Genomic DNA, 25,924 nt, shown 5'->3' on the forward strand with positions numbered 1-25,924 from the left:
ACACCCCGTGTCACCCTGCAGCACCGCCGCGGCTAGAGAGGGAGAGAGACTGTATAACACACACCCCGTGTCACCCTGCAGCACCCGCCGCGGCTAGAGAGGGAGAGAGACTGTATAACACACACACCCCGTGTCACCCTGCAGCACCGCCGCGGCTAGAGGGAGAGAGACTGTATAACACACACACCCCGTGTCACCCTGCAGCACCGCCGCGGGCTAGAGGGAGAGAGACTGTATAACACACACACCCCGTGTCACCCTGCAGCACCGCCGCGGCTAGAGGGAGAGAGAGACTGTATAACACACACACCCCGTGTCACCCTGCAGCACCGCCGCGGCTAGAGAGGGGAGAGAGACTGTATAACACACACACCCCGTGTCACCCTGCAGCACCGCCGCGGCTAGAGAGGGGAGAGGAGACTGTATAACACACACACCCCGTGTCACCCTGCAGCACCGCCGCGGCTAGAGAGGGAGAGAGACTGTATAACACACACACCCCGTGTCACCTGCAGCACCGCCGCGGCTAGAGAGGGAGAGAGACTGTATAACACACACGACCCCCGTGTCACCCTGCAGCACCGCCGCGGCTAGAGAGGAGAGAGACTGTATAACACACACACCCCGTGTCACCCTGCAGCACCGCCGCGGCTAGAGGGAGAGAGACTGTATAACACACACACCCCGTGTCACCCTGCAGCACCGCCGCGGCTAGAGAGGGAGAGAGAGACCTGTATAACACACACACCCCGTGTCACCCTGCAGCACCGCCGCGGCTAGAGAGGGAGAGAGACTGTATAACACACACACCCCGTGTCACCCTGCAGCACCGCCGCGGCTAGAGGGGAGAGAGACTGTATAACACACACACCCCGTGTCACCCTGCAGCACCGCCGCGGCTAGAGAGGAGAGAGACTGTATAACACACACACCCCGTGTCACCCTGCAGCACCGCCGCGGCTAGAGAGGGAGAGACTGTATAACACACACACCCCGTGTCACCCTGCAGCACCGCCGCGGCTAGAGAGGGAGAGAGACTGTATAACACACACCCCGTGTCACCCTGCAGCACCGCCGCGGCTAGAGAGGGAGAGAGACTGTATAACACACACCCCGTGTCACCCTGCAGCACCGCCGCGGCTAGAGAGGGAGAGAGACTGTATAACACACACACCCCGTGTCACCCTGCAGCACCGCCGCGGCTAGAGGGAGAGAGACTGTATAACACACACACCCCGTGTCACCCTGCAGCACCGCCGCGGCTAGAGGGAGAGAGACTGTATAACACACACACCCCGTGTCACCCTGCAGCACCGCCGCGGCTAGAGAGGAGAGAGAGACTGTATAACACACACACCCCGTGTCACCCTGCAGCACCGCCGCGGCTAGAGAGGGAGAGAGACTGTATAACACACACACCCCGTGTCACCCTGCAGCACCGCCGCGGCTAGAGAGGGAGAGAGAGACTGTATAACACACACACCCCGTGTCACCCTGCAGCACCGCCGCGGCTAGAGGGGGAGAGAGACTGTATAACACACACACCCCGTGTCACCCTGCAGCACCGCCGCGGCTAGAGGGAGAGAGAGACTGTATAACACACACACCCCGTGTCACCCTGCAGCACCGCCGCGGCTAGAGGGAGAGAGACTGTATAACACACACACCCCGTGTCACCCTGCAGCACCGCCGCGGCTAGAGGGGGAGAGACTGTATAACACACACACCCCGTGTCACCCTGCAGCACCGCCGCGGCTAGAGAGGGAGAGAGACTGTATAACACACACACCCCGTGTCACCCTGCAGCACCGCCGCGGCTAGAGAGGGAGAGAGACTGTATAACACACACACCCCGTGTCACCCTGCAGCACCGCCGCGGCTAGAGGGGGAGAGAGACTGTATAACACACACCCCGTGTCACCCTGCAGCACCGCCGCGGCTAGGAGGGAGAGAGACTGTATAACACACACACCCCGTGTCACCCTGCAGCACCGCCGCGGCTAGAGGGAGAGAGAGACTGTATAACACACACACCCCGTGTCACCCCTGCAGCACCGCCGCGGCTAGAGGGAGAGAGACTGTATAACACACACACCCCGTGTCACCCTGCAGCACCGCCGCGGCTAGAGAGGGAGAGAGACTGTATAACACACACACCCCGTGTCACCCTGCAGCACCGCCGCGGCTAGAGGGAGAGAGACTGTATAACACACACACCCCGTGTCACCCTGCAGCACCGCCGCGGCTAGAGGGAGAGAGACTGTATAACACACACACCCCGTGTCACCCTGCAGCACCGCCGCGGCTAGAGGGGAGAGAGACTGTATAACACACACACCCCGTGTCACCCTGCAGCACCGCCGCGGCTAGAGGGAGAGAGACTGTATAACACACACACCCCGTGTCACCCTGCAGCACCGCCGCGGCTAGAGAGGGAGAGAGACTGTATAACACACACACCCCGTGTCACCCTGCAGCACCGCCGCGGCTAGAGGGAGAGAGAGACTGTATAACACACACACCCCGTGTCACCCTGCAGCACCGCCGCGGCTAGAGGGAGAGACTGTATAACACACACACCCCGTGTCACCCTGCAGCACCGCCGCGGCTAGAGGGGAGAGACTGTATAACACACACACCCCGTGTCACCCTGCAGCACCGCCGCGGCTAGAGGGAGAGAGACTGTATAACACACACACCCCGTGTCACCCTGCAGCACCGCCGCGGCTAGAGAGGGAGAGAGAGACTGTATAACACACACACCCCGTGTCACCCTGCAGCACCGCCGCGGCTAGAGGGAGAGACACTGTATAACACACACACCCCGTGTCACCCTGCAGCACCGCCGCGGCTAGAGAGGGAGAGAGACTGTATAACACACACACCCCGTGTCACCTGCAGCACCGCCGCGGCTAGAGGGAGAGAGGCTGTATAACACACACACCCCGTGTCACCCTGCAGCACCGCCGCGGCTAGAGGGGGAGAGAGACTGTATAACACACACACCCCGTGTCACCCTGCAGCACCGCCGCGGCTAGAGGGAGAGAGAGACTGTATAACACACACACCCCGTGTCACCCTGCAGCACCGCCGCGGCTAGAGGGGGAGAGACTGTATAACACACACCACCACGTGTCACCCTGCAGCACCCCCGCCGCGGCTAGAGGGGGAGAGAGACTGTATAACACACACACCCCGTGTCACCCTGCAGCACCGCCGCGGCTAGAGAGGGAGAGGGAGACTGTATAACCACACACACCCCGTGTCACCCTGCAGCACCGCCGCGGCTAGAGGGGAGAGAGAGACTGTATAACACACACACCCCGTGTCACCCTGCAGCACCGCCGCGGCTGGAGAGGGAGAGAGAGACTGTATAACACACACACCCCGTGTCACCCTGCAGCACCGCCGCGGCTAGAGAGGGAGAGAGACTGTATAACACACACCCCGTGTCACCCTGCAGCACCGCCGCGGCTAGAGGGGGAGAGAGACTGTATAACACACACACCCCGTGTCACCCTGCAGCACCGCCGCGGCTAGAGGGAGAGAGACTGTATAACACACACACCCCGTGTCACCCTGTCAGCACCGCCGCGGCTAGAGGGGAGAGAGAGACTGTATAACCACACACCCCGTGTCACCCTGCAGCCACCGCCGCGGCTAGAGGGGAGAGACTGTATAACACACACACCCGTGTCACCCTGCAGCACCGCCGCGGCTAGAGAGGAGAGAGACTGTATAACACACACACCCCGTGTCACCCTGCAGCCACCGCCGCGTCTAGAGGGGAGAGACCTGTATAACACACACAACCCCGTGTCACCCTGCAGCACCGCCGCGGCTAGAGGGGAGAGAGAGAGACTGTATAACACACACACCCCGTGTCACCCTGCAGCACCGCCGCGGCTAGAGGGGAGAGAGACTGTATAACACACACACACCCGTGTCACCCTGCAGCACCGCCGCGGCTAGAGGGAGAGAGACTGTATAACACACACACCCCGTGTCACCCTGCAGCACCGCCGCGGCTAGAGAGGGAGAGAGACTGTATAACACACACACCCCGTGTCACCCTGCAGCACCGCCGCGGCTAGAGGGGAGAGAGACTGTATAACACACACACCCCGTGTCACCCTGCAGCACCGCCGCGGCTAGAGGGAGAGACACTGTATAACACACACACCCCGTGTCACCCTGCAGCACCGCCGCGGCTAGAGAGGGAGAGAGAGACTGTATAACACACACACCCCGTGTCACCCTGCAGCACCGCCGCGGCTAGAGGGAGAGAGACTGTATAACACACACACCCCGTGTCACCCTGCAGCACCGCCGCGGCTAGAGAGGGAGAGAGACTGTATAACACACACACCCCGTGTCACCCTGCAGCACCGCCGCGGCTAGAGGGAGAGACACTGTATAACACACACACCCCGTGTCACCCTGCAGCACCGCCGCGGCTAGAGAGGGAGAGAGAGACTGTATAACACACACACCCCGTGTCACCCTGCAGCACCGCCGCGGCTAGAGAGGGAGAGAGACTGTATAACCACACACACCCCGTGTCACCCTGCAGCACCGCCGCGGCTAGAGAGGGAGAGAGACTGTATAACACACACACCCCGTGTCACCCTGCAGCACCGCCGCGGCTAGAGAGGGAGAGAGAGACTGTATAACACACACACCCCGTGTCACCCTGCAGCACCGCCGCGGCTAGAGAGGGAGAGAGACTGTATAACACACACACCCGTGTCACCCTGCAGCACCGCCGCGGCTAGAGGGGGAGAGAGAGACTGTATAACACACACACCCCGTGTCACCCTGCAGCACCGCCGCGGCTAGAGGGAGAGAGAGACTGTATAACACACACACCCGTGTCACCCTGCAGCACCGCCGCGGCTAGAGGGGAGAGAGACTGTATAACACACACACCCCGTGTCACCCTGCAGCACCGCCGCGGCTAGAGAGGGAGAGAGACTGTATAACACACACACCCCGTGTCACCCTGCAGCACCGCCGCGGCTAGAGGGGAGAGAGAGACTGTATAACACACACACCCCGTGTCACCCTGCAGCACCGCCGCGGCTAGAGGGAGAGAGAGACTGTATAACACACACCCCGTGTCACCCTGCAGCACCGCCGCGGCTAGAGAGGGAGAGAGACTGTATAACACACACACCCCGTGTCACCCTGCAGCACCGCCGCGGCTAGAGGGAGAGAGACTGTATAACACACACCCCGTGTCACCCTGCAGCACCGCCGCGGCTAGAGGGGAGAGAGAGACTGTATAACACACACACCCGTGTCACCCTGCAGCACCGCCGCGGCTAGAGAGGGAGAGAGACTGTATAACACACACACCCCGTGTCACCCTGCAGCACCGCCGCGGCTAGAGAGGGAGAGAGACTGTATAACACACACACCCCGTGTCACCCTGCAGCACCGCCGCGGCTAGAGGGAGAGAGACTGTATAACACACACACCCCGTGTCACCCTGCAGCACCGCCGCGGGCTAGAGGGAGAGAGACTGTATAACACACACACCCCGTGTCACCCTGCAGCACCGCCGCGGCTAGAGGGGAGAGAGACTGTATAACACACACACCCCGTGTCACCCCTGCAGCACCGCCGCGGCTAGAGGGAGAGAGACTGTATAACACACACCCCCGTGTCACCCTGCAGCACCGCCGCGGCTAGAGGGAGAGAGACTGTATAACACACACACCCCGTGTCACCCTGCAGCACCGCCGCGGCTAGAGGGGAGAGACTGTATAACACACACACCCCGTGTCACCCTGCAGCACCGCCGCGGCTAGAGAGGGAGAGAGACTGTATAACACACACACCCCGTGTCACCCTGCAGCACCGCCGCGGCTAGAGGGAGAGAGAGACTGTATAACACACACACCCCGTGTCACCCTGCAGCACCGCCGCGGCTAGAGAGGGAGAGAGACTGTATAACACACACACCCCGTGTCACCCTGCAGCACCGCCGCGGCTAGAGGGAGAGAGACTGTATAACACACACACCCCGTGTCACCCTGCAGCACCGCCGCGGCTAGAGGGAGAGAGACTGTATAACACACACACCCCGTGTCACCCTGCAGCACCGCCGCGGCTAGAGAGGGAGAGAGACTGTATAACACACACACCCCGTGTCACCCTGCAGCACCGCCGCGGCTAGAGGGAGAGAGACTGTATAACACACACACCCCGTGTCACCCTGCAGCACCGCCGCGGCTAGAGAGGGAGAGAGACTGTATAACACACACACCCCGTGTCACCCTGCAGCACCGCCGCGGCTAGAGGGAGAGAGACTGTATAACACACACACCCCGTGTCACCCTGCAGCACCGCCGCGGCTAGAGGGAGAGAGAGACTGTATAACACACACACCCCGTGTCACCCTGCAGCACCGCCGCGGCTAGAGGGAGAGAGACTGTATAACACACACACCCCGTGTCACCCTGCTAGCACCGCCGCGGCTAGAGGGAGAGAGACTGTATAACACACACACCCCGTGTCACCCTGCAGCACCGCCGCGGCTAGAGGGAGAGAGAGACTGTATAACACACACACCCCGTGTCACCCTGCAGCACCGCCGCGGCTAGAGAGGGAGAGAGACTGTATAACACACACACCCCGTGTCACCCTGCAGCACCGCCGCGGCTAGAGGGAGAGAGACTGTATAACACACACACCCCGTGTCACCCTGCAGCACCGCCGCGGCTAGAGGGGGAGAGACTGTATAACACACACACCCCGTGTCACCCTGCAGCACCGCCGCGGCTAGAGGGAGAGAGAGACTGTATAACACACACACCCCGTGTCACCCTGCAGCACCGCCGCGGCTAGAGAGGGAGAGAGAGACTGTATAACACACACACCCCGTGTCACCCTGCAGCACCGCCGCGGCTAGAGGGGGAGAGACTGTATAACACACACACCCCGTGTCACCCTGCAGCACCGCCGCGGCTAGAGGGAGAGAGACTGTATAACACACACACCCCGTGTCACCCTGCAGCACCGCCGCGGCTAGAGAGGGAGAGAGACTGTATAACACACACACCCCGTGTCACCCTGCAGCACCGCCGCGGCTAGAGGGAGAGAGACTGTATAACACACACACCCCGTGTCACCCTGCAGCACCGCCGCGGCTAGAGAGGGAGAGAGAGACTGTATAACACACACACCCCGTGTCACCCTGCAGCACCGCCGCGGCTAGAGGGGGAGAGACTGTATAACACACACACCCCGTGTCACCCTGCAGCACCGCCGCGGCTAGAGGGAGAGAGACTGTATAACACACACACCCCGTGTCACCCTGCAGCACCGCCGCGGCTAGAGGGAGAGAGACTGTATAACACACACACCCCGTGTCACCCTGCAGCACCGCCGCGGCTAGAGGGAGAGAGACTGTATAACACACACACCCCGTGTCACCCTGCAGCACCGCCGCGGCTAGAGGGGAGAGAGAGACTGTATAACACACACACCCCGTGTCACCCTGCAGCACCGCCGCGGCTAGAGAGGGAGAGAGAGACTGTATAACACACACACCCCGTGTCACCCTGCAGCACCGCCGCGGCTAGAGGGGAGAGAGACTGTATAACACACACACCCCGTGTCACCCTGCAGCACCGCCGCGGCTAGAGGGAGAGAGACTGTATAACACACACACCCCGTGTCACCCTGCAGCACCGCCGCGGCTAGAGAGGGAGAGAGACTGTATAACACACACACCCCGTGTCACCCTGCAGCACCGCCGCGGCTAGAGGGAGAGAGACTGTATAACACACACACCCCGTGTCACCCTGCAGCACCGCCGCGGCTAGAGAGGGAGAGAGACTGTATAACACACACACCCCGTGTCACCCTGCAGCACCGCCGCGGCTAGAGAGGGAGAGAGACTGTATAACACACACACCACGTGTCACCCTGCAGCACCGCCGCGGCTAGAGGGAGAGAGACTGTATAACACACACACCCCGTGTCACCCTGCAGCACCGCCGCGGCTAGAGAGGGAGAGAGACTGTATAACACACACCCCGTGTCACCCTGCAGCACCGCCGCGGCTAGAGGGAGAGAGAGACTGTATAACACACACACCCCGTGTCACCCTGCAGCACCACCCGCGGCTAGAGGGAGAGAGAGACTGTATAACACACACACCCCGTGTCACCCTGCAGCACCGCCGCGGCTAGAGGGAGAGAGACTGTATAACACACACACCCCGTGTCACCCTGCAGCACCGCCGCGGCTAGAGGGGAGAGAGAGACTGTATAACACACACACCCCGTGTCACCCTGCAGCACCGCCGCGGCTAGAGAGGGAGAGACTGTATAACACACACACCACGTGTCACCCTGCAGCACCGCCGCGGCTAGAGGAGAGAGAGACTGTATAACACACACACCCCGTGTCACCCTGCAGCACCGCCGCGGCTAGAGGGGAGAGAGACTGTATAACACACACACCCCGTGTCACCCTGCAGCACCGCCGCGGCTAGAGGGAGAGAGAGACTGTATAACACACACACCCCGTGTCACCCTGCAGCACCGCCGCGGCTAGAGGGGAGAGAGAGACTGTATAACACACACACCCGTGTCACCCTGCAGCACCGCCGCGGCTAGAGAGGGAGAGAGAGACTGTATAACACACACACCCCGTGTCACCCTGCAGCACCGCCGCGGCTAGAGGGAGAGAGAGACTGTATAACACACACACCCCGTGTCACCCTGCAGCACCGCCGCGGCTAGAGGGAGAGAGAGACTGTATAACACACACACCCCGTGTCACCCTGCAGCACCGCCGCGGCTAGAGGGGAGAGAGACTGTATAACACACACACCCCGTGTCACCCTGCAGCACCGCCGCGGCTAGAGAGGGAGAGAGAGACTGTATAACACACACACCCCGTGTCACCCTGCAGCACCGCCGCGGCTAGAGAGGGAGAGAGACTGTATAACACACACACCCCGTGTCACCCTGCAGCACCGCCGCGGCTAGAGGGGGAGAGAGAGACTGTATAACACACACCCCCGTGTCACCCTGCAGCACCGCCGCGGCTAGAGGGGAGAGAGACTGTATAACACACACACCCCGTGTCACCCTCAGCACCGCCGCGGCTAGAGAGGGAGAGAGACTGTATAACACACACCCCGTGTCACCCTGCAGCATCGCCGCGGCTAGAGAGGGAGAGAGAGACTGTATAACACACACACCCCGTGTCACCCTGCAGCACCGCCGCGGCTAGAGAAGGAGAGAGACTGTATAACACACACACCCCGTGTCACCCTGCAGCACCGCCGCGGCTAGAGGGAGAGAGACTGTATAACACACACACCCCGTGTCACCCTGCAGCACCGCCGCGGCTAGAGGGGAGAGAGACTGTATAACACACACACCCCGTGTCACCCTGCAGCACCGCCGCGGCTAGAGGGAGAGAGAGACTGTATAACACACACACCCCGTGTCACCCTGCAGCACCGCCGCGGCTAGAGAGGGAGAGAGACTGTATAACACACACACCCCGTGTCACCCTGCAGCACCGCCGCGGCTAGAGGGAGAGAGAGACTGTATAACACACACACCACGTGTCACCCTGCAGCACCGCCGCGGCTAGAGGGGGAGGGAGACTGTATAACACACACACCCCGTGTCACCCTGCAGCACCGCCGCGGCTAGAGAGGGAGAGAGACTGTATAACACACACACCCCGTGTCACCCTGCAGCACCGCCGCGGCTAGAGGGGAGAGAGAGACTGTATAACACACACACCCCGTGTCACCCTGCAGCACCGCCGCGGCTAGAGAGGGAGAGAGACTGTATAACACACACACCCCGTGTCACCCTGCAGCACCGCCGCGGCTAGAGGGAGAGAGACTGTATAACACACACCCCGTGTCACCCTGCAGCACCGCCGCGGCTAGAGGGAGAGAGACTGTATAACACACACCCCGTGTCACCCTGCAGCACCGCCGCGGCTAGAGAAGGAGAGAGACTGTATAACACACACACCCCGTGTCACCCTGCAGCACCGCCGCGGCTAGAGAGGGAGAGAGAGACTGTATAACACACACCCCGTGTCACCCTGCAGCACCGCCGCGGCTAGAGAGGGAGAGAGACTGTATAACACACACACCCCGTGTCACCCTGCAGCACCGCCGCGGCTAGAGGGAGAGACTGTATAACACACACACCCCGTGTCACCCTGCAGCACCGCCGCGGCTAGAGGGGAGAGAGACTGTATAACACACACACCCCGTGTCACCCTGCAGCACCGCCGCGGCTAGAGGGAGAGAGACTGTATAACACACACACCCCGTGTCACCCTGCAGCACCGCCGCGGCTAGAGAGGGAGAGAGACTGTATAACACACACACCCCGTGTCACCCTGCAGCACCGCCGCGGCTAGAGGGAGAGAGAGACTGTATAACACACACACCCCGTGTCACCCTGCAGCACCGCCGCGGCTAGAGGGAGAGAGACTGTATAACACACACACCCCGTGTCACCCTGCAGCACCGCCGCGGCTAGAGGGGAGAGAGACTGTATAAACACACACCCCGTGTCACCCTGCAGCACCGCCGCGGCTAGAGGGAGAGAGACTGTATAACACACACACCCCGTGTCACCCTGCAGCACCGCCGCGGCTAGAGGGAGAGAGAGACTGTATAACACACACACCCCGTGTCACCCTGCAGCACCGCCGCGGCTAGAGGGAGAGAGACTGTATAACACACACACCCCGTGTCACCCTGCAGCACCGCCGCGGCTAGAGGGAGAGAGAGACTGTATAACACACACACCCCGTGTCACCCTGCAGCACCGCCGCGGCTAGAGAGGGAGAGAGACTGTATAACACACACACCCCGTGTCACCCTGCAGCACCGCCGCGGCTAGAGAGGGAGAGAGACTGTATAACACACACACCCCGTGTCACCCTGCAGCACCGCCGCGGCTAGAGGGGAGAGAGACTGTATAACACACACACCCCGTGTCACCCTGCAGCACCGCCGCGGCTAGAGGGAGAGAGACTGTATAACACACACACCCCGTGTCACCCTGCAGCACCGCCGCGGCTAGAGGGAGAGAGAGACTGTATAACACACACACCCCGTGTCACCCTGCAGCACCGCCGCGGCTAGAGGGGAGAGAGACTGTATAACACACACACCCCGTGTCACCCTGCAGCACCGCCGCGGCTAGAGGGAGAGAGACTGTATAACACACACACCCCGTGTCACCCTGCAGCACCGCCGCGGCTAGAGGGGAGAGAGACTGTATAACACACACACCCCGTGTCACCCTGCAGCACCGCCGCGGCTAGAGGGAGAGAGACTGTATAACACACACACCCCGTGTCACCCTGCAGCACCGCCGCGGCTAGAGAGGGAGAGAGACTGTATAACACACACACCCCGTGTCACCCTGCAGCACCGCCGCGGCTAGAGAGGGAGAGAGAGACTGTATAACACACACACCCCGTGTCACCCTGCAGCACCGCCGCGGCTAGAGAGGGAGAGAGACTGTATAACACACACCCCGTGTCACCCTGCAGCACCGCCGCGGCTAGAGGGGGAGAGAGACTGTATAACACACACACCCCGTGTCACCCTGCAGCACCGCCGCGGCTAGAGAGGGAGAGAGACTGTATAACACACACACCCCGTGTCACCCTGCAGCACCGCCGCGGCTAGAGAGGGAGAGAGACTGTATAACACACACACCCCGTGTCACCCTGCAGCACCGCCGCGGCTAGAGGGGGAGAGAGACTGTATAACACACACACCCCGTGTCACCCTGCAGCACCGCCGCGGCTAGAGAGGGAGAGAGACTGTATAACACACACACCCCGTGTCACCCTGCAGCACCGCCGCGGCTAGAGGGGAGAGAGAGACTGTATAACACACACACCCCGTGTCACCCTGCAGCACCGCCGCGGCTAGAGAGGGAGAGAGAGACTGTATAACACACACACCCCGTGTCACCCTGCAGCACCGCCGCGGCTAGAGAGGGAGAGAGACTGTATAACACACACCCCGTGTCACCCTGCAGCACCGCCGCGGCTAGAGGGGGAGAGAGACTGTATAACACACACACCCCGTGTCACCCTGCAGCACCGCCGCGGCTAGAGGGAGAGAGACTGTATAACACACACACCCCGTGTCACCCTGCAGCACCGCCGCGGCTAGAGGGGAGAGAGAGACTGTATAACACACACACCCCGTGTCACCCTGCAGCACCGCCGCGGCTAGAGAGGGAGAGAGACTGTATAACACACACACCCCGTGTCACCCTGCAGCACCGCCGCGGCTAGAGGGGAGAGAGAGACTGTATAACACACACACCCCGTGTCACCCTGCAGCACCGCCGCGGCTAGAGGGGAGAGAGAGACTGTATAACACACACCCCGTGTCACCCTGCAGCACCGCCGCGGCTAGAGAGGGAGAGAGACTGTATAACACACACACCCCGTGTCACCCTGCAGCACCGCCGCGGCTAGAGAGGGAGAGAGACTGTATAACACACACACCCCGTGTCACCCTGCAGCACCGCCGCGGCTAGAGGGGGAGAGACTGTATAACACACACACCCCGTGTCACCCTGCAGCACCGCCGCGGCTAGAGGGGAGAGAGAGACTGTATAACACACACACCCCGTGTCACCCTGCAGCACCGCCGCGGCTAGAGGGAGAGAGACTGTATAACACACACACCCCGTGTCACCCTGCAGCACCGCCGCGGCTAGAGGGGGAGAGAGAGACTGTATAACACACACACCCCGTGTCACCCTGCAGCACCGCCGCAGCTAGAGAGGGAGAGAGACTGTATAACACACACACCCCGTGTCACCCTGCAGCACCGCCGCGGCTAGAGAGAGAGAGAGACTGTATAACACACACACCCCGTGTCACCCTGCAGCACCGCCGCGGCTAGAGGGAGAGACACTGTATAACACACACACCCCGTGTCACCCTGCAGCACCGCCGCGGCTAGAGGGAGAGAGAGACTGTATAACACACACCCCGTGTCACCCTGCAGCACCGCCGCGGCTAGAGGGGAGAGACTGTATAACACACACACCCCGTGTCACCCTGCAGCACCGCCGCGGCTAGAGAGGGAGAGAGACTGTATAACACACACACCCCGTGTCACCCTGCAGCACCGCCGCGGCTAGAGAGGGAGAGAGAGACTGTATAACACACACACCCCGTGTCACCCTGCAGCACCGCCGCGGCTAGAGGGAGAGAGACTGTATAACACACACACCCCGTGTCACCCTGCAGCACCGCCGCGGCTAGAGAGGGAGAGAGACTGTATAACACACACACCCCGTGTCACCCTGCAGCACCGCCGCGGCTAGAGAGGGAGAGAGACTGTATAACACACACACCCCGTGTCACCCTGCAGCACCGCCGCGGCTAGAGAGGGAGAGACTGTATAACACACACCCCGTGTCACCCTGCAGCACCGCCGCGGCTAGAGAGGGAGAGAGACTGTATAACACACACACCCCGTGTCACCCTGCAGCAACGCCGCGGCTAGAGAGGGAGAGAGACTGTATAACACACACACCCCGTGTCACCCTGCAGCACCGCCGCGGCTAGAGGGAGAGAGACTGTATAACACACACACCCCGTGTCACCCTGCAGCACCGCCGCGGCTAGAGGGAGAGAGACTGTATAACACACACACCCCGTGTCACCCTGCAGCACCGCCGCGGCTAGAGAGGGAGAGAGACTGTATAACACACACACCCCGTGTCACCCTGCAGCACCGCCGCGGCTAGAGGGGAGAGAGACTGTATAACACACACACCCCGTGTCACCCTGCAGCACCGCCGCGGCTAGAGGGAGAGAGACTGTATAACACACACACCCCGTGTCACCCTGCAGCACCGCCGCGGCTAGAGAGGGAGAGAGACTGTATAACACACACACCCCGTGTCACCCTGCAGCACCGCCGCGGCTAGAGGGGAGAGACTGTATAACACACACACCCCGTGTCACCCTGCAGCACCGCCGCGGCTAGAGGGAGAGAGACTGTATAACACACACACCCCGTGTCACCCTGCAGCACCGCCGCGGCTAGAGAGGGAGAGAGAGACTGTATAACACACACCCCGTGTCACCCTGCTGCACCGCCGCGGCTAGAGGGAGAGAGAGACTGTATAACACACACACCCCGTGTCACCCTGCAGCACCGCCGCGGCTAGAGGGAGAGAGACTGTATAACACACACCCCGTGTCACCCTGCAGCACCGCCGCGGCTAGAGGGAGAGAGAGACTGTATAACACACACACCCCGTGTCACCCTGCAGCACCGCCGCGGCTAGAGGGGGAGAGACTGTATAACACACACACCCCGTGTCACCCTGCAGCACCGCCGCGGCTAGAGGGAGAGAGAGACTGTATAACACACACACCCCGTGTCACCCTGCAGCACCGCCGCGGCTAGAGGGAGAGACTGTATAACACACACACCCCGTGTCACCCTGCAGCACCGCCGCGGCTAGAGGGGGAGAGAGACTGTATAACACACACACCCCGTGTCACCCTGCAGCACCGCCGCGGCTAGAGGGGGAGAGACTGTATAACACACACACCCCGTGTCACCCTGCAGCACCGCCGCGGCTAGAGGGAGAGAGACTGTATAACACACACACCCCGTGTCACCCTGCAGCACCGCCGCGGCTAGAGGGGAGAGAGACTGTATAACACACACACCCCGTGTCACCCTGCAGCACCGCCGCGGCTAGAGGGAGAGAGAGACTGTATAACACACACACCCCGTGTCACCCTGCAGCACCGCCGCGGCTAGAGAGGGAGAGAGAGACTGTATAACACACACACCCCGTGTCACCCTGCAGCACCGCCGCGGCTAGAGGGAGAGACTGTATAACACACACCCCGTGTCACCCTGCAGCACCGCCGCGGCTAGAGAGGGAGAGAGACTGTATAACACACACCCCGTGTCACCCTGCAGCACCGCCGCGGCTAGAGGTAGAGAGACTGTATAACACACACACCCCGTGTCACCCTGCAGCACCGCCGCGGCTAGAGAGGGAGAGAGACTGTATAACACACACACCCCGTGTCACCCTGCAGCACCGCCGCGGCTAGAGGGGAGAGAGAGACTGTATAACACACACACCCCGTGTCACCCTGCAGCACCGCCGCGGCTAGAGGGAGAGAGACTGTATAACACACACACCCCGTGTCACCCTGCAGCACCGCCGCGGCTAGAGGGAGAGAGAGACTGTATAACACACACACCCCGTGTCACCCTGCAGCACCGCCGCGGCTAGAGAGGGAGAGAGAGACTGTATAACACACACACCCCGTGTCACCCTGCAGCACCGCCGCGGCTAGAGGGAGAGAGACTGTATAACACACACACCCCGTGTCACCCTGCAGCACCGCCGCGGCTAGAGAGGGAGAGAGACTGTATAACACACACACCCCGTGTCACCCTGCAGCACCGCCGCGGCTAGAGGGGAGAGAGAGACTGTATAACACACACACCCCGTGTCACCCTGCAGCACCGCCGCGGCTAGAGGGAGAGAGACTGTATAACACACACACCCCGTGTCACCCTGCAGCACCGCCGCGGCTAGAGGGAGAGAGAGACTGTATAACACACACACCCCGTGTCACCCTGCAGCACCGCCGCGGCTAGAGGGGGAGAGAGACTGTATAACACACACCCCGTGTCACCCTGCAGCATCGCCGCGGCTAGAGGGAGAGAGACTGTATAACACACACACCCCGTGTCACCCTGCAGCACCGCCGCGGCTAGAGGGGGAGAGACTGTATAACACACACACCCCGTGTCACCCTGCAGCACCCTCTTGTACCAAGTCACCTGGCCTCTAAAATTGTCCCACAGAGATGCTGTGGTGATGCTCAGGGTATCCTTCAGTTCCTCCCGCTGCTCTGCAGGGGGACACTGGGTAATCAGTTGTTCCTGCAGCACTGGTACTTCTTTAGCGGCCCGCAGAGTTTCTTCCTGCAGAGTTCGCTGCTTCTCCTCGGCATTCTGGCGGTGCGTACGCAGATATTGTAGATGGCTCTGCAGTATGTGCTCTGCTTGTGTGCATTACTCCAGTACTTCTAACTTCTCTTGTTCAAATACTTTCGTCATTGTCGCAAGCTCATGCAGCTTTTCATTCCTTTCACAGTCAAATCAGAATTTTCCTCTTTCGGACTTGCATTTTCTCTTTTTACAGTCTCTATAATATTCAGGGCCTCCTCTTAGTCCTCCTCCCATTTACATACTTCTGAGTGGAGACTCCAGGTCTCCTGGCGTGAGACGTTTAGCTATAAGTTGAGGAGAGTATGAGCCTCATTCTGCAAAATTTCCAACTCTCTATGGCAATTGCAAACCTCTTGCTGAGAGACTCTAATCTCAGTCAGTGCCGCCTCATACGTCTGTTTCAGGTTAGCAATCATTTTGTCAGACTTGCTCTGCTTTTTATCCATGGTGGTAATAATAGTGCTCACCGTTTTCAGCTCAGTTGTAAGGTCTTCTAAGGCCTTTTGAAGCCAGTTAAATTAGAGACAGTAGCCACATGTACGTGTGTCTAAACCAATCACACAGCGCTGCCCTCCTCCTTGGTGACGTCATCGGCCTTGTCGCCAGCAGTGTCACTTAAAAATAAAGTTTAACTTTCGCCAGTGGCGACGTCATCGGTCGCGTCGCTGGCACTATAAACGCGGCATAAGTCACGATGTAAGTGACGCTCGGTTCATCACAGTCACACAGTCAAAGGCGAGTGTGAGCAGACCACCCTGAAGCTTGGCGTTGGCTTCCATCTCCCGTTCCGATCGCTTACAGAGGAGATCCCAGTCCTGCCGGGCAGCTTGCAGGGCATCTTCAGGGCTGGTCAAGGGATCGTCACTCACTGGTTCCGTCTCTGCTTCCCTGGATCAGTTTGAGGGTTCTTACTGTCAGCACCAGACAGACCCTTCTTCTGCCTTGGGCCCCCTGGTTAATCTGTCACCCGCGGGGTGATTTTCTCCACTTGTGCGAGGGTGCAGGGCACCTCTGCCCCCTTTCTCTCTGCGGGTCTGCGGACGTGTCTGAGCCTTCCATGCTAAGTGCAGAACCCCCTTTCTTTTTGCTTTGGACGACTCCGTCCAATCAGGGATATTGGGGCCCCCTTCTTTGTGTCAAACTTTAGTAGTTTCACAGTATCTGCCAGGTTTTAGTTGCAGTAGCTGTCAGGAATATTTGGGGTCATAGAGACCTGTTTTTTCTGTGCGTACCGAGTTTAGGCACATTCACCATCCGAAGGGTGTTTTGTGGATCTGACTCGTTTCGGGGGCCACATCAGATATATCTTCCGCCTCGTCCTCGTAGGACCGGAAGGGACACTCTTCCCTGTGGCGGAGTTCAGTACAGGAACAACACATTTTGCCCTCCAGTTTGGTGGTGTCAGGTGTATTCTACCCCCTGACCTAGGGAGGCGCTATTGCAGTGATTTTCTCTGTATTCGCTAGAACCCCAGCTGGTAGTCCCACAGGTGGGCAGACATTGCTTGCAGAGTTTGAAGCTCTCACAGGCGTCTCTGTAGACTTTTTCTTGTCCTTGTGACCACAGCGCGTTGCTTGTTTCTGCAGTTTCTGGGCTTGTTTCTGCAGTTGCTGGGCTTGTTGCTGCATTTGCTGAAGTTGCTGGGCTTGTTGCTGCATTTGCTGAAGTTGCTGGGCTTGCTGCTGCAGTTGCTGGACTTGCTGCTGCAGTTGCTGGGCTTGTTGCTGCAGTTGCTGGGCTTGTTGCTGCATTTGCTGAAGTTGCTGGGCTTGTTGCTGCATTTGCTGCAGTTGCTGGACTTGCTGCTGCAGTTGCTGGACTTGTTGCTGCAGTTGCCGGGCTTGTTGCTGCATTTGCTGCAGTTGCTGGGCTTGCTGCTGCAGTTGCTGGGCTTGTTGCTGCAGTTGCTGGGCTTGTTGCTGCAGTTGCTGGACTTGCTGCTGCAGTTGCTGCGCTTGCTGCTGCAGTTGCTGGGCTTGCTGCTGCATTTGCTGCATTTGCTGCTGCAGTTGCTGGGATTGCTGCTGCAGTTGCTGGGCTTGTTGCTGCAGTTGCTGCATTTGCTGCAGTTGCTGGGCTTGTTGCTGCAGTTGCTGGGCTTGCTGCTGCAGTTGCTGGGCTTGCTGCTGCAGTTGCTGGGCTTGTTGCTGCAGTTGCTGGGCTTGCTGCTGCAGTTGCTGGGCTTGCTGCTGCAGTTGCTGGGCTTGCTGCTGCAGTTGCTGGGCTTGCTGCTGCAGTTGCTGGGCTTGCTGCTGCAGTTGCTGGGCTTGTTGCTGCAGTTGCTGGGCTTGCTGCTGCAGTTGCTGGGCTTGCTGCTGCAGTTGCTGGGCTTGCTGCTGCAGTTGCTGGGCTTGCTGCTGCAGTTGCTGGGCTTGCTGCTGCAGTTGCTGGGCTTGCTGCTGCAGTTGCTGGGCTTGCTGCTGCAGTTGCTGGGCTTGCTGCTGCAGTTGCTGGGCTTGTTGCTGCTGCAGTTGCTGGGCTTGCTTCTGCAGTTGCTGGGCTTGCTGCTGCAGTTGCTGGGCTTGCTGCTGCAGTTGCTGGGCTTGTTGCTGCAGTTGCTGGGCTTGTTGCTGCAGTTGCTGGGCTTGTTGAAAACAATATTCCTCTGGCTGCTGCCCTTTTCCAAGGACCACACCCTCGTCGCCCTGAATAAGTCCTGAAGGACACTGCTCCGTGTGGCCGGGCTCTTTACACCAGGAACACATTTTCTTCTCCATTCTCGCAGAGTCTGTACTTAACTTTTAAAAACCCAGGATTTTTTTTCCCACAAGTGGTGGGGAAGACTCTGGTCACAGCATCAGTCCCTTGAGTGGGTCACGGTCTGTGGCAGTCCCCCCAGTCACACTGTGGCGTGTGACTTTCTCCAGTGCAGCGTAGATTTCCTGCCTGGGTGTGCAGCCCTGTAATTCTGGTCACTGCTGTTCTTTGCTTTTGTGCCTCAGGCTGTTTGCAGGAACTGTATGCAGCAAAAGCACAAACATTTTTCCCAGGCAGTCTCCGGGGTCCCTTTGAAATTCAAGGGCCATCTCTCATCCCAACTTCTGACACCATATGTAAGAGACATGTACAGAGCTACACACACCGAGACGCATTTGGGAAATTAAAACATGGCTTTATTCAGTCTGTCCCATTAAACAATATACAGCACACACAAATAATCAAACAGCCTGTCCCTGTGTAAGGGCTAACTCACTTCCCCAGCCCCTATTTGCAAGGCTGGGAGGAAAAGTCCCTTACCAACCTATCACCCCAAAGTCTCAAGAGGTATCTCAAAGCAGGCGGCCCTTCAGGCCAGTCTCTGGGTCTGGATGGGTGTTTGTTGAGGGGCCAGCCTCTGGTAGGTTCCTGGGTTTGCTGCACCCTGGAAGAGAGGTCTGTTCCCTTGGTATCTTGATATCAGCGCACAGTCATCCTGTGTGCTCAAGGGTCTCCTGGTTAGTTCTCAGCAGGAGCTTTTTACATGGGTCTGATTAACCAGGTGGGCACTGGTTAATTGTCTTTAGCTGCAATTAACCAGCTCCCTGCTAGATTCCTCAGACCACGGAGGTTTTCTAGAGAAGCCTGATTGAGACAGGGTTCATTCCGTTACAGTGAGATACGCAGGCAACACATTGAAGAATAAGTGATTTAGTGCGCAGCTAATAATTAGTGAAACACAGTAAACAATGTGCAGTGCACAGTGATAATGTAATCAAAAAAGTTCAACCTTAATTGTGGGAAGATCACATATAATGCGTCTGCAGCCCTTCTTGGGGGTGTCCCAACACCCCTGAAACTATGCAAAAGACAGAAAAACAAGGCGTCACATATAATGCGTCTGCAGCCCTTCTTGGGGGTGTTTTTCTGTCTTTTGCAACACATTGAAGATCAGGAAAAAGCAGAGGTATTAAATACATTACTTGCCTTTGTATTTACCAGGGAGGAATCAATTGCAATAATATTGCCCATGGAGGAAGCCACAACCTCCATATTAATGAACAATTGGTTAACTGAGGAAGAAGTTCATAAGCGGCTTGATAACATTTAAGTAATATGCAGTCATCCTGTGACACTCACCCATGTCATACTGTAGTCACACTGTGACATTCACCCATGTCACACTGCAGTCATCCTGTGACACACACCCATGTCATACTGCAGTCACACTGTGACATTCACCCATGTCACACTGCAGTCATCCTGTGACACACACCCATGTCATACTGCAGTCACACTGTGACATTCACCCATGTCACACTGCAGTCATCCTGTGACATTCACCCATGTCACACTGCAGTCATCCTGTGACACACACCCATGTCATACTGTAGTCACACTGTGACACACACCCATGTCATACTGCAGTCATCCTGTGAAACTCACCCATGTCACACTGCAGTCACCCTGTGACACTCACCCATGTCACACTGCTGTCACCCTGTGACACTCACCCATGTCATACTGCTGTCACCCTGTGACACTCACCCATGTCATACTGCAGACTGATTTCCAGCTGTGGCCAGAGCATGATGAGTGCAAAGGAGGCGTAGAAATGCACATCATACGTGTTGTACATGCGATATTCCTGCCCTGTGTAGAGAGAGGGAGCACATGGATGAGAGTGATTTGGGAAGAAAGGGCTTAAGGCAGACAGCAGGGAGCGTACCGGTGAGAGAGAGGGAGCAGGGAGCGTACCGGGGAGAGACAGGGAGCAGGGAGCGTACCGGTGAGAGAGAGGGAGCAGGAAGCGTACCGGGGAGAGGCAGACAGCAGGGAGCGTACCGGGGAGACGCAGGGAGCAGGGGGTGTGCCGGTGAGAGAGAGGGAGCAGGGGGTGTGCCGGTGAGAGAGAGGGAGCAGGGGGTGTGCCGGTGAGAGAGAGGGAGCAGGGAGCGCCCCAGAGAGAGAGGGAGCAGGAGGTGCGCCGGTGAGAGACAGGGAGCAGGAGGTGCGCCGGTGAGAGACAGGGAGCAGGGAGCGCACCGGTGGGAGACAGGGAGCAGGGAGCGCACCGGTGGGAGACAGGGAGCAGGGGGTGCGTCGGTGGGAGACAGGGAACAGGGGGTGTGACGGTGGGAGACAGGGAGCAGGGGGTACGCCGGTGGGAGACAGGGAGCAGGGAGCGCACCGGTGGGAGACAGGGAGCAGGGGGTGCGTCGGTGGGAGACAGGGAACAGGTGGTGTGACGGTGGGAGACAGGGAGCAGGGGGTGCGCCGGTGGGAGACAGGGAGCAGGGAGCGCACCGGTGGGAGACAGGGAGCAGGGGGTGCGTCGGTGGGAGACAGGGAACAGGGGGTGTGACGGTGGGAGACAGGGAGCAGGGGGTGCGCCGGTGGGAGACAGGGAGCAGGGGGTGCGCCGGTGGGAGACAGGGAGCAGGGGGTGCGCCGGTGGGAGACAGGGAGCAGGGTGTGTGCCGGTGGGAGACAGGGAGCAGGGGGTGCGCCGGTGGGAGACAGGGAGCAGGGTGTGTGCCGGTGGGAGACAGGGAGCAGGGTGTGTGCCGGTGGGAGACAGGGAGCAGGGGGTGCGCCGGTGGGAGACAGGGAGCAGGGGGTGCCCCGGTGGGAGACAGGGAGCAGGGGGTGTGCCGGTGGGAGACAGGGAGCAGGGGGTGCGCCGGTGGGAGACAGGGAGCAGGGGGTGCACCGGTGGGAGACAGGGAGCAGGGTGTGCGCCGGTGGGAGACAGGGAGCAGGGTGTGCGCCGGTGGGAGACAGGGAGCAGGGGGTGCGCCGGTGGGAGACAGGGAGCAGGGTGTGTGCCGGTGGGAGACAGGGAGCAGGGGGTGCGCCGGTGGGAGACAGGGAGCAGGGGGTGCGCCGGTGGGAGACAGGGAGCAGGGGGTGCGCCGGTGGGAGACAGGGAGCAGGGTGTGTGCCGGTGGGAGACAGGAAGCAGGGAGCAGGGGGTGCGCCGGTGGGAGACAGGGAGCAGGGGGAGCGCCGGTGGGAGACAGGGAGCAGGGGGTGCGCCGGTGGGAGACAGGGAGCAGGGGGAGCGCCGGTGGGAGACAGGGAGCAAGGGGTGCGCCGGTGGGAGACAGGGAGCAGGGGGTGTGCCGGTGGGAGACAGGGAGCAGGGGGTGCGCCGGTGGGAGACAGGGAGCAGGGGGTGTGCCGGTGGGAGACAGGGAGCAGGGGGTGTGCCGGTGGGAGACAGGGAGCAGGGGGTGTGCCGGTGAGAGACAGGGAGCAGGGGGTGTGCCGGTGGGAGACAGGGAGCAGGGGGTGTGCCGGTGAGACACAGGGAGCAGGGGGTGCGCCAGTGGGAGACAGGGAGCAGGGGGTGTGCCGGTAGGAGACAGGGAGCAGGGGGTGCGCCGGTGGGAGACAGGGAGCAGGGGGTGTGCCGGTGGGAGACAGGGAGCAGGGGGTGTGCCGGTGAGACACAGGGAGCAGGGTGTGTGCCGGTGGGAGACAGGGAGCAGGGGGTGCGCCGGTGGGAGACAGGGAGCAGGGGGTGCGCCGGTGGGAGACAGGGAGCAGGGGGTGCGCCGGTGGGAGACAGGGAGCAGGGTGTGTGCCGGTGGGAGACAGGAAGCAGGGAGCAGGGGGTGCGCCGGTGGGAGACAGGGAGCAGGGGGAGCGCCAGTGGGAGACAGGGAGCAGGGGGTGCGCCGGTGGGAGACAGGGAGCAGGGGGAGCGCCGGTGGGAGACAGGGAGCAAGGGGTGCGCCGGTGGGAGACAGGGAGCAGGGGGTGTGCCGGTGGGAGACAGGGAGCAGGGGGTGCGCCGGTGGGAGACAGGGAGCAGGGGGTGTGCCGGTTGGAGACAGGGAGCAGGGGGTGTGCCGGTGGGAGACAGGGAGCAGGGTGTGTGCCGGTGAGAGACAGGGAGCAGGGGGTGTGCCGGTGGGAGACAGGGAGCAGGGGGTGTGCCGGTGAGACACAGGGAGCAGGGGGTGCGCCAGTGGGAGACAGGGAGCAGGGTGTGTGCCGGTGAGAGACAGGGAGCAGGGGGTGTGCCGGTGGGAGACAGGGAGCAGGGGGTGCGCCGGTGAGAGACAGGGAGCAGGGGGTGCACCGGTGGGAGACAGGGAGCAGGGGGTGTGCCGGTGGGAGACAGGGAGGAGGGGGTGCGCCGGTGGGAGACAGGGAGCAGGGGGTGCGCCGGTGAGAGACAGGGAGCAGGGGGTGCGCCGGTGGGAGACAGGGAGCAGGGGGTGTGCCGGTGGGAGACAGGGAGCAGAGGGTGTGCCGGTGGGAGACAGGGAGCAGGGGGTGCGCCGGTGGGAGACAGGGAGCAGGGGGTGCGCCGGTGGGAGACAGGGAGCAGGGGGTGCGCCGGTGGGAGACAGGGAGCAGGGGGTGCGCCGGTGAGAGACAGGGAGCAGGGGGTGCGCCGGTGGGAGACAGGGAGCAGGGGGTGTGCCGGTGGGAGACAGGGAGCAGGGGGTGTGCCGGTGGGAGACAGGGAGCAGGGGGTGCGCCGGTGGGAGTCAGGGAGCAGGGGGTGTGCCGGTGGGAGACAGGGAGCAGGGGGTGTGCCGGTGGGAGACAGGGAGCAGGGTGTGTGCCGGTGGGAGACAGGGAGCAGGGGGTGCGCCGGTGGGAGACAGGGAGCAGGGGGTGCGCTGGTGGGAGACAGGGAGCAGGGAGGGTAATAAATATTATGTTTGCAGGACGAAAAGAAAATGTAAAACACGTACAGTACTGTATGTCCGAACATATTAGGAATAGCAGGACAGGTTTGGAGACATATAGTGTCTCCGACCACTTTAAATTGTATCACAATAGGGATCCAGCCGGCATCAAGTTTTTTGGTATTGACCTGTCCAAGCAAATCAGTTATCAGGGGGGTGACAGAGGGGGGGTGACAGAGTTTTACCAATAAACCGGTTAGAAACAACATGGAATTATAAGTTAGAAACATTAGCACCTCAAGGAATGAATTTGACTTGGTATAATTTTTTTTAAGCATTTGTGTGGAATTGATATTTCAATATCAATTATTGCTAGCTGTGTTTAATTCTGTGATGTTTTAGTATATCTCAGATTTGTTAATTGCATTTTATATTATATATGTTGATCATTATGATAAATGTTTTTTGTACCATTTTATGGATCATTGTGTGTATTTATATGTGTGTGTGTGTGTGTGTGTGTGTGTGTGTGTGTGTGTGTGTGTGTGTGTGTGTGTGTGTGTGTGTGTGTGTGTGTGTGTGTGTGTGTGTGTGTGTGTGTCAGGTGTATCTGCTTATAGATTTTGCTTGCCCATTAGCCTTATTATAGAGTAAGGGTATATTTAGGGACAGGGCTAGCAGCTCCAACACATGCCCCTGACAAAGCCGACGGCGAAACTAGTAGGCTGGGATATGTGGAGTACGAGGTGAAGCCGTGGAGTTCGAGCAATCGTGACTGGGGATTCCCTGTGAGTATCTTTTGAGATCTCGCGAGACGCGAGTAGAAGATCTCACGTGACGCGGAAGTATTTCGGTGTGCACGGAGGTAACGGCGGAGAGGGACGCGGACCGTCGCCTCTCAAAAGCCGAGTGCTCCAAAGTGACACGCCAAACTCTGATTGCGCGGTGAAACGGTGAAAGAGACGCAGGTGTTTTTCTTGAAGTGGTGAGAGATTATTGCAGGGCATAGCGGATTTGCGGAGTTCTTCCTGTGGATATAGCCTTGATGGTTTTAAGTTCGAATAAATCTGTTTTTTTACGTGTGTACACCCCGTCTCTCTCTTTTTTCCTTATCCTTTTTCTAATATCCATTCTGGGAGCCCAGCTGAGCCGAGCAGTTCAGGGGAAGCTTCTATAGGGGAGGAAGCTTCTATAGGGGAGGAAGCTTCTATAGGGGAGGAAGATCTTTCCAGACCGAGCCCAGCATCTGCATCTTCACAGAGGAGCCGAGTGAAGTCTGGTGACATGGATTCTCTCTCTAACAACATATCCAGCTAAGGTTACTTACTCTGCTTGATGTGAATTGTTATCTTGTAAGTGCATCTATTTACAGCAGGGAGTATCAATCTATATTGTACACAGCACACTATGTTCTGTTTTTGTCTTTCTCTCTCCTGTGCGGTATAGGTGTTTTTCCCATTACTACAGTTCCCCAAGAGATGGCAGAGATTGGATGGATCACAGTTCCCCCGGAGATGGGAGAGATTGGATGGGTCACAGTTCTCCCTGAGATGGGAGAGATTGGATGGATCACAGTTCCCCCTGAGATGGGAGAGAGATTGGATGGATCACAGTTCTCCCGGAGATGGGAGAGAGTGGATGGGTCACAGCTCTGCCGGAGATGGGAGAGATTGGATGGGTCATAGTTCTCCCTGAGATGGGAGAGATTGGATGGGTCACAGTTCCCCCGGAGATGGGAGAGAGATTGGATGGATCACAGTTCTCCCGGAGATGGGAGAGAGTGGATGGATCACAGTTCCCCCGGAGGTGAGATAGAGATTGGATGGATCACAGTTCCCCCGGAGATGGGAGAGATTGGATGGGTCACAGTTCTCCCAGAGATGGGAGAGATTGGATGGATCACAGTTCCCCCGGAGGTGAGATAGAGAGTGGATGGGTCACAGCTCTGCCGGAGATGGGAGAGATTGGATGGGTCATAGTTCTCCCAGAGATGGGAGAGATTGGATGGATCACAGTTCCCTCGGAGGTGAGATAGAGAGTGGATGGGTCACAGCTCTGCCGGAGATGGGAGAGATTGGATGGGTCATAGTTCTCCCAGAGATGGGAGAGAGTGGATGGGTCACAGTTCCCCCCGGAGATGGGAGAGATTGGATGGGTCACAGTTCTCCCTGAGATGGGAGAGATTGAATGAATCTCAATTCCCACTAAGATGGGAGATATTGGATGGATCACAGCTCCCCCAGAGATGGGAGAGATTGGATGGGTCACAGTTCCCCCAGAGATGGGAGAGATTGGATGGGTCACAGCTCCCCCAGAGATGGGA

At 59.5% G+C, this 25,924-nt stretch overlaps 2 protein-coding genes across 4 annotated transcripts in view; both read right to left on the bottom strand.

Annotated features, from left to right (window-relative positions):
• The window catches only part of GBA2 (glucosylceramidase beta 2), a 364,366-nt gene that overhangs the window by 83,578 nt on the left and 254,864 nt on the right, over positions 1 to 25,924 (bottom strand). For all 3 annotated transcript variants that reach the window (XM_075573274.1, XM_075573185.1, XM_075573361.1), the window contains one exon: positions 20,501 to 20,605. In XM_075573274.1, coding sequence (XP_075429389.1) covers positions 20,501 to 20,605 — 105 coding nt within the window. The remainder of the gene's footprint in view (positions 1 to 20,500; positions 20,606 to 25,924) is intronic.
• Positions 15,866 to 20,084, bottom strand: LOC142467992 (uncharacterized). Its single transcript, XM_075574054.1, has 2 exons — positions 18,181 to 20,084; positions 15,866 to 17,922 (listed from the first exon to the last, which is right to left on the bottom strand). The coding sequence occupies exons 1-2, from the start codon at positions 18,751 to 18,753 to the stop codon at positions 17,461 to 17,463; spliced, it is 1,035 nt and encodes a 344-aa protein (XP_075430169.1). The 5' UTR covers positions 18,754 to 20,084; the 3' UTR covers positions 15,866 to 17,460.

The sequence above is a fragment of the Ascaphus truei genome, chromosome 1 (genome assembly GCF_040206685.1).
Source record: "Ascaphus truei isolate aAscTru1 chromosome 1, aAscTru1.hap1, whole genome shotgun sequence".
In the NCBI taxonomy this organism is placed as follows: Eukaryota; Metazoa; Chordata; class Amphibia; order Anura; family Ascaphidae; genus Ascaphus; species Ascaphus truei.

Coding starts and splice junctions, on each gene's coding strand:
- LOC142467992 (XM_075574054.1), bottom strand. CDS start 18,753: ATGGAGAAGAAAATGTGTTCCTGGTGTAAAGAGCCCGGCCACACGGAG. Junction 17,923..18,180: donor AAGCCCAGCAACTGCAGCAA/CAAGCCCAGCAA, acceptor CAACAAGCCCAG/CAACTGCAGCAGCAAGCCCA.